This window comes from Rhinolophus sinicus, linkage group LG17 (genome assembly GCF_036562045.2).
Source record: "Rhinolophus sinicus isolate RSC01 linkage group LG17, ASM3656204v1, whole genome shotgun sequence".
In the NCBI taxonomy this organism is placed as follows: Eukaryota; Metazoa; Chordata; class Mammalia; order Chiroptera; family Rhinolophidae; genus Rhinolophus; species Rhinolophus sinicus.
The window spans coordinates 311421-320347 of record NC_133766.1 but is presented as its reverse complement, the minus strand read 5'-3'; the positions used below and the strand labels follow the sequence as shown (position 1 = coordinate 320347).

The 8927-nt window shown below is 56.9% G+C and overlaps 1 protein-coding gene across 1 annotated transcript; it reads right to left on the bottom strand.

Annotated features, from left to right (window-relative positions):
• Positions 1–669: 669 nt before the first annotated feature.
• Positions 670–6082, bottom strand: FCRLA (Fc receptor like A). The gene is made up of 5 exons (XM_019712978.2): positions 5929–6082; positions 3047–3196; positions 2492–2758; positions 1831–2115; positions 670–1115 (listed from the first exon to the last, which is right to left on the bottom strand). The coding sequence occupies exons 1-5, from the start codon at positions 6002–6004 to the stop codon at positions 814–816; spliced, it is 1080 nt and encodes a 359-aa protein (XP_019568537.2). The 5' UTR covers positions 6005–6082; the 3' UTR covers positions 670–813.
• Between the last annotated feature and the right edge of the window lie 2845 nt (positions 6083–8927).

The window sequence follows — 8927 nt, the reverse complement described above, 5'->3', positions numbered from 1 at the left end:
AGAGAGAAGCATTATTATGGTGCCGAAATAGGTTAATGAATATTTGTGAGAAAAATAGTTCAGAGACACCTAATTAAGTAATTGTGGCTCCAGCGGCACCATCCTCCACACAGATTCTGCATCCAGAGGACCCCGTGGGAAGCTTCCCACCCTCCTTTAGCTGTTTCATGGGGTGAGGGGGGGGTCTGCTGACACAGACACTGACGCAGTGTGTACCTAGTACATTATAAACTCGGGCAGTAGCAGAGGCCAGTCAGGTGCCAGCGTGTAAATGACCGTCGCTGGTGAGGCTGGGAGGGGGAGCTCATTCAAAGGCAAAGCCCCCCCCAGTCCAGCACTGCCTCCATTAGGAGGGGGCCAGGTAACCCTTTGTTGTGGGAGGGCTGTCCTGAGTATTGGAGGATGTTTAGCAGCTCCCCTGTTTTCTACTCACTGGATAGATGCCAGTAGCACCCCCACAATGTGACAACCAAAACTCTCCAGACATTGCCAAATATCCCCTGGGGGGAGGGGGGCGAGGGGATTGTCCCCGTAGAGACAGCTGTGTGAACTCAATCTCATTGCTTCTCTTCAATCACCAGACTCGGGTCTGGGCAACACAAGCCAATTCCTGGTGGAGAGAGAGCAGGGTATGTTGTCACGTCAGGAGAGACTGCACAAGTATACAGCTGCAGCTGTACAAATTTATTTATACTCGCCCATCTCTGCTCCTCTAACAAGGCCCGGGGCAACCTGCAGAGCTCTTTATGCATGAAAGGGAAATGAGAAAGAGCTGGATTCTGGGGTGGGGGGGCAATGCTGAAGGTGAACTGTTCACTCATATTTGGCACGACCTTTCGAGGTCTGAAGCTTCAGGCGGCCAGACAAGTCCCTCAGCTCCACGACCAGGTGACCAAGCAGAGCAGTCATGTCTTGCATTTGTTTGAGAAGAAGGCCCATCTGGTGGTGCAGGTGGGGGTCCGGGGCCTGCAGTGGACAGGGCTGGCCCGGGCCCTCAGAGGACAGTGGGGGTGATGCAGGCGGAGGCTCCGAGGGGTCTGTAGCCGTTGTTCCTGGAGCAGCTGATTCCTGAGGAGCTGGGCTCAGGGCGGGGGGTGCAGCAGAGCTGGGGGGACCTGGGTGGGGGGCAGGAGACATGCACCAGTGAAGTGTGGCCGGCCCTGCCCTCACACTCCCGCTCAGCCTTTCTCACTCCACGGGCCCAGGGCAGCAGAGGCTGCGTCCACAGCAGGACCTGAAGCCTGGCTACCTCTGCATGAGGCCTCGCCACTGGAGAGCTGTGGACATTCTCAGGGAGACTCTAGTTCCCTGCCAGGCATGTGGCAGCTGTCCCAGGCCAGCCTCTTCACGGCCGTCACACTGGTGTCATGCCCCTCCCTGTGCAGCCACCAGCGTTTGCAGACACCTCTGCAGGCCCGAGTCACCTCCTCTTTAGGTGGAGCCACTCCTGTCCCTTCCATTATTTGTCTGACGACATGGTCCCAAGCCCCTCAGTCCCCTGCACACCCCCTCGGGTGGACGCCAGGGCCCGGGCGGCCTGAACGGGCTCCCAGAGCTGAGCGCACACTCAGCTCCCTCGTCCTTGTCTGGAGGCCGGATTCGCACAAGAGCCCAGGACTCACTCTGGGAGCGCAAGGCCCACGGCAGCAGCTGTGGAGCGGGGTCAAGCCTTGGTGTGGTGAGGAGTCGCCACGGTCTGAGGGAGAAGTCCCCTATGTGTGCCCTGCCGTCACCAGGGCCCCTGGCCCATTGTCCTTGTGACCCCGCTGACACAGAAGCCCAGCTCAGGGGCCAGCCATCCTGCCCCCCCTTTCACTCATGCGAACTCACCCTGCACCCTGACCTCCAGCCTCGGGCTCTGTTTCCAGACCTGGCTGTCCTCGGTGGTGGCTTCACACCAGTAGGACCCAGCGTGGGCCGCAGAGACCGCGGGGATCTGCAGCTCTGGGGACAGGGCCCTGTCACACACTGTCCGACCGTCCTTGTGGAAGGAGAAGAGGAGGTGGGTGGCTGACCTCTGCGGGGGCAGCTTCGTCTGACAGATCAGGGTCACCGCGTCCCCCTCCTGGGCCTCGGCTGAGGGTGTGGCTCTCAGCACTGGGACTGGAAAGAGTTCTGGGCAAGAGGCAGGCGAGAAGGACAAGTCAGGCCATGCGTTGGGGACACACGACACACCAAGGGCCCAGGCACGCTTTCCAGCAGGAATGAGCTCTCAGGAAAGTTCTATCTGAATCTGTCATCGTGTGGGCAGAGCTAGGAAAGACCCTGACAGTCATCCGACTGGCAAAACACACGTGGGTCTGCGGGATGGGTATCGGGACTGACGGGCCCAGTGACTTGAAAAGGCAGCAACCTGCTCCTTGGGCTTCAGTGACCTCGTCACCTCAGGGAAGGCGAGCAGGCTCCTGTCACTCCCCACCTACTCTGCCACCCCTGCCTGCTCTGCCACCCCCACCCTGCCGCTGCCACCCCACCTGCCTCCTGCACTCACCTTGGACGGTGATGGCCACGGAAGCTGCCGTCTCTGGGTTCCCGGGACCCAGGCTCCTGAAGGCAGCACTGCAGTGGTACTGCCCACTGTCTGCCTCTCGCACCGCAGCAATGGAGAATTCCCAGTGAGGTCCAGGGGGACCCAGAGGTGAGCCATCTCGGTAGAAGGTGACCTGGGTCAGCGGCCAGCCTTGCCAGGCCTGGCAGCGCAGGACCAGTGGGTCCCCTTCAAACACTGGCATGGCTGGACCCTGGAGGACCAGCCAGTCTGCGACCCAAAACAAGAGCTGAGTGTCATTGACTGCCCTCCTTGGCAGCTCCCCCAGTGCTGCCCACAACAGGCCCCCCAAACTTTCTCTGAGGGTCCAGGTAACTCTCACTGGTTGGGCGAGTGTAACAACTTCTCTGGGGCCCGGGACTGAGGGCACCCTGGTTTCTGGCTGAAGATGGGAAAGGGGGGATCGCATCTATGGCCAGTTTCCTGGGCACTGTGGGGCCAAAAGCAGAGATTTGGGCAATGGGAGTAGGCCTGCCCTGGTCAGCCCCAGGGCCTCACCGTAGGACACGATCAGATGGAAGGGCTTGCTGAAGGTGTAACCCTTCACCTGGAAGTCCTTTTCCCTTGAGTTCTCCAAGGCACCGGTGTGGCAGCTGCTGTCCCTGGTGCTGACGGGTCCCTGGCACTGAAGCGTCTCAGAACTGGCCACTGTGGGGGGGGGGGGGTGGACCGAGAAAAGGGGGCTGAGTCTTGGAGACGGAGGACAGGACACGGCCCTCCAGAGGGCGTCCGCCCTCCCCTGGTGCAGCGTTGTTTTCAGTGGGAGACCCGCACGGGCCTGGCCTCACTGGGTTCCACATGCTCAGGGAACACTGTGGTTTGGGGAAGAGGGTGGGGAGAGGTGGCAGGAGGGGGTTCACCAGCATGACATCCAGCTGCTGCACAGGAAACCAGAGGCCAGACCCAGCGCCGATGGACAGAGGGCAGCAGGGACGGCACACGGTCAGATTCTAACGTCCACTGGGTGCTGGCCCCCGGCCACGCGGCTATGCACTTTGGCGATTAGTTCATCGTCCCAAGGCTTCCAGGCACGTGCCCTCACCCCTGCTTCATAACCCCTTAAGAGACAGGCTGAGAAAACTCAATTAACTTGCCCAAAGTTTAAAAAGAGAGTTGGGAAGGGACAGGGACCCAGGTGCGTGCAGGCTCCACGTCGCCGTTCAGACACGTCAGTCCTCGGGGACTTTCGTCCATGTTTTCATTTCCCAGACTCCACTTGGCTCTTCGTCACTGACTGGTATCAACCAAACTGCTTTGGGACCTGCTTCCTGCTCCCCGTGTCACGTCTTCACCTTTCAGCCACTGTCCCTGGAACGTTCCCTGATGATGGCAGAGCCCTTTCTGTGTCCTCTCTGCCCTGACCCTCTACTCCCAGCCTATACTGGTAAGGATGGAACAGTTCCTTCTTTGCTTCTGGTTGGGACGTAGCGTTGTGCATTTCCCACCACTTCTCCTCAGACTCTTGGCTCCATGGTTGCCCCAGGCAGAGTGATTCCATGTCTCCACGAGGCTCCTATCCCTCCTGACCGCCCCCCACCCCCCCTTCCAGCCCCACAGCCACTCACATGTCTCAGTTCCTCCCTCCCCTTCCTGCCCCGTCCTCTTCCTGCCCCTGTGGCCTCCCTCAGCCAGGTTGCTGGCTGCTTCCTAATTCTCTGTCGTCGGCACCAGGTGCTTTCACGAGATGCTCTCTCAGCCCTGTCACCATCCTTTTCAGTTCCTCCACTGTCGGTCAGCTGGACACAGACTCCTTTCCTTTTTGACAATAAAACCCGGCGCTTACACTGAAAAAACTGTGGTAGGTTATCAGTACGCTCACTTTATGAATCACAAAGCCAAATCTACAGGTATAAAAAGTGACTTTTCCAAAGGGACACAGAGCTGCTGGTAAAAAGAAAAGAAGGGCTTGGAAGCAGAGTCTCCCGTTCTGTCTGTGCCCTGTCACACATGTGCTGCGTCTTCATACAGCCACCCCGTCCTGCCGCTGTGAGCTCAGTAAAAAAACAACAAAATCACTGTGCCTGAGAATTCAACAGGATGAGACAGGATGAGACAAGGCTAAAAACAAGAGCAAAAGGCCTCGCCCCGCCTAGTTTAGTGGACGGCTCAGACACATGACGACATTATTTCAGCACGAGGAGGAAAGTGACAAGAAAGGGAGAAGAAGGTTCAGGGAAGGCGTCCTGATGAAGGTGGCCGAGGCTGAGGGCTTAGGGTTGCCTGGAAGTGTGTGTGTGAGAGGAGGCAGGAGTCATGCACAGGTCATTTCAGCAGAGGGAGCAGCATGAGCAAAACTTGCGGACCAGCAGGAGTCTGGAGTGAACGTGTGATTCTAGCGGGCTGGGCTCAGGGGACAGCAGAGGCTGCAGAGGTTAAACAGGGGCTGGGTACGGAGCGTGGATTGGCAGAAGGGAATCGCAGAAGTCACCGGCTGCAGAGCATAGGACACAGGGGTGAGTAGGAAGTCACCAGGCCGGCCTGAGTGAGCAACGAGCTCACAGTCCTTATGTTTCAGGGAAGGGACTGGCTCCAGGGACAATGCCGAAGGTCAACTTTGCCCAGCTTGGTGAAGGATCAGATGCAGAGCGAGTGCGTCTGGGTGGACACCCCTGAGATCAGAGAGGGGGAGGGGAGAGGCGGGGCCAAGGGGCCAGATGGGTTCGGCTCCGGTCACGTTGTGCGGCCACACCTGTGACACGTGCAGGTGGATGTGTCCTGTGTGAAGCTGCAGCCGGAAAGCATGAGCCATGCTGCAGGTGTGATGTAGGCTGATTTGCAGGTGTAATGGCGACATGACACTGACAAATAAACTCACTAGGGAGAGCGCATAAAGAAAGGAGGGCAGGGAGGCGAAGGCAACGGCAGAAACACAGCATGTGAGGGGACGCGGGGAGAAGCCGGCCAGAGGGACCTACAGGTGGGTGGAGTGGCGACGTGGGGAGCGGGGTGGAGGGCACCAGGACGGGTAAGCGACCGGCGGCGCCCGCACCGCGCAACCTCCCACAGGATAAGAAGGCAAAGCGGGTGAAGGCCTCGCCAGCACAGAGGTCATCGCCTGGGCAAAGGTGACCCCGTGGTAGCCAGACCGCAAGCACAAGTGAGGAGGGGGAGGGAGCAAGCGCAGAGTACTGCTAAACTGCAAAAAGGAAGGAAAGGGTGGACGTTGTCACGACAGAGAGCATCACAGTAAAGGGGACTCTTGGGGTGGAAAAGCCTGGAAGACTTTGACACTCAGAGCCCTTCAGTCCTGCACACACACGTCCCGTGTCTAGCTTCCTGCCCCACATGGAGGGCGAGAGGCTGCCCAGGCTGCTTCCCTTTGGGTCCTTCCCCAGTCAGGCCCAGCCCGTCCCCATGGCAACATCCAGGCACTCACTTACCCAGGAGCATCTGGGCTGCCCAGAGCACAGCAGGGGAGAAGGGGGCCCTGGCCGCCAGGACACAGCCCAGATCCATGGTGGCCGTGAGTAGTTCTCGTGCCGCCTCAGACACCCTGATCAGCTTCAACACGAAACCTCTCAAATTAGAAAAGAGGAAGTAAGTCTAACTGTCTCATCGCCTCGCTTCTGGGGCCTATCTTCAACTCTGATTGGCTTTCGTCATTCAGGTCCGGCCAGGTTGGTCCCAGCGCCCTCATCATCCTCGGGGTGAGATGACAGTGGTCCAGTGGTCCAATTTCCCCATGGAGCTCAGAGAGCTTCCACAGCAGGTCGTTGTCTGACCCCCCAGTGGCCTTCACAGACACACGGGAGCACTCAGGGCAACAGCTGTCCGTGTCACTGGTGAGACTGCTGGGGAAGGAGGCGAGGACTGGCCTGGAGGCTGCACGGAAGCCACTGGGGGAGCGACAGTGGGTGTCAGTCTCCTGCCTTTCATGTTTCTGACGACCAGACCGGGGCAAGACAGGGAAGAAGGTGGAACGACACCAAAGCAGACCGGACTCATCCCACACAGGCTCTGACCATGTTTGCACATGCATTTGTGGTACCAGGAGGCTGTGTGGTGTCAGGGGGAACTAAGCACGAGGCAGAGACAGTCCCCAGGGAAACAGTCGAGGGAAAAAGAACACGGCTGCCCAAGAACCAGGAGATTGCCTCGGGTCAGGCCCAGCCGCTCTGCCCCTACGGGTAGATGCAGGAGGCATCTGATAGCCTGAGAAACCTGAGAAGAACCAGGAAGGGGGCAGCATGGAGGCCACAGCAGCTCCCTCAGCTCCAGGTGGCCTCGGGGGACCCACTGTCCCTGCCTCTGAATGTCAGCTGCTGATTTGGCTCCCTTGTCACGGGGGCCAGCCTCTCTGCCCTCCCATCATCGCACCACCAGACCCCCAGTGGTTATGTGGGGCTGAGACGAGCCGTCGGGAATGGGGGAGGCAGAGCTGCTGGAGGACAGGGAGGGCTGGCGCGACCCCCCCACTGCACAAAACCTCAGATCAGAGCAGACAAGCGTGGGGCGTGGCCGGAGAGGGCAGGCGTTTCTCGATCTAAAATAAGCACTTAGAATAAATTTTCCATCATCTGAGAGGCTGTGTGTTTGTGCAGGAGGCCCCAGGGAATCCAGGGCGGGTGAGTGCGAGTGTGGGGGAGGCACTGAGGCAGTGAGCCTTGCAGCTGAGGTGACGAGACCCAGTGGCCCCAGAAGAGGAACACAAGGGTTGGCCAGCCCTCAAGAGACGGAGCAAAAGAGACGCATTCCGATGGCCTCCACCACTAACCCCCAAGTCTCATGCGTCATGAAAAGTATCCTTTTGTGAATTTGTTTAAAAACAGAAGTTTAGAAATAAATGCATAACGTAGTAAGTCTCAATAAAGCAGAAGAGAGAATACGTTAGGAAACAAACAGAGGCAAAGACTTGATCATGGAGTCAAAAGCTGTGACAAGACTAACAACACCGACAAAGCTTTGTCAGGTCTGATTAAGATAAATGTGGTGATGAAGGTGGCTGGCCCCCCAATGATCACTGCACGCGGACCAACAGAGCTGAGTAAGCTATGGCAGAGCTGACCAACGATACTAGAGAAGGGTTTCCTCACTCTTAAGAAAGAGACACATCTCACGGCATCGAACCAGCGACCTCGGTATTAAGAGCACAGCGCTCCAATCACCTGAGCCCTCGGGCCGGCCCCCCCCTTCTTTCTTTAGATGTCTGGGCATGATGTGTAGAAGTGCTGTCACCATCTTCCCACCACCTGAGGGCAGTGCCCAGAGAAGTTCAGAGCAGTGGACCAGTGACCTGACCTGCTGGAGACAGCCTGTCTCTGGACTTTTTGTTACGCGAGATAATACATTTCCTTATAGTTTAAGCCCATTTGAATCATGACTTCCTGTTATTTCCAGTAGAAGTCTCCCTAACTGATAAAAGAAAACCTAAGAGCCGGGTTTGAGAGGGGGGACGTAAGGACAGACACATAAATTATCACCAAAAAACTAGAAGAGAATACAGCGTCCAACTGCATGCTGATAAAATGGCTGCTTTCCTAGGAAAGTCAAGTTTTTCCAAATTGACTCCAAAAGAAAGAGCAAAGCCTGGTCAGACCAATAACGGCAGAAAACGTGTTTGTTAGAGAGCGATCCTCACAGAGGCCTCAAGCCCATACGCTAGTCCAGGATGTTTCTACCAAATCTAAACTCACTAATGCTCACTAAGGGGGAGAAGCTACAAGAAACGGGGTGTTCAGGAAGGGAGGACGCTGGTGTCATCTGGGCAGGGCCTTTAGGATGGAGGGGCTGTGCCTGCTGTCACAGTGTCACTCTCCTCAAGAGGCGACTCCCCAGGAACAGCGGCCGCCCGGCCCAGCCTGGGGTGCAGCTCTCCTCTGATCAGGGTAAAGATGGGCCGCCTGCCCACACAACTAAGAGGGGGGTAGAGCTCTTCTGCCAAAGCCAAACGGGGCTCTGTGGCAGGATCAGGGGGAGCTCACAGGTAGGGACAGTCCATGATAATCAGACTGGCAGGAGTGAAAAACGCCCAACACTGGCGGGGGTCAGTGCCCTAACGTACTTTGGGAGGATGTGTGAACTGCTGTTTCAAAGAGAAGATGAGAATATCCTTTGAGCCCGTGGCTCTACTCTAGGCATTGATGCTGCAGAAATACTCACGCATGCAGTCCAAAATATCATCCAACAATGTAGTTTGTTACAGCCTCACAGTGTGGATTACAATGAATACTGGAAACATTGAAAATGTTGGTTAAATAAAATATGGTATATTGTGCTTATACTCTGGAATACTATACAATCCTCAAAAAGAAAACATTTCCAAGGAATGCGCTCCACAATACGCTCTTCATCAAAATGAGCGGCCTGCACAAGCATAGGTGCAGCACGGCCCCATTTACAGTCTTAGAAAACTATAACCATGTATTAGATGCACATCCCC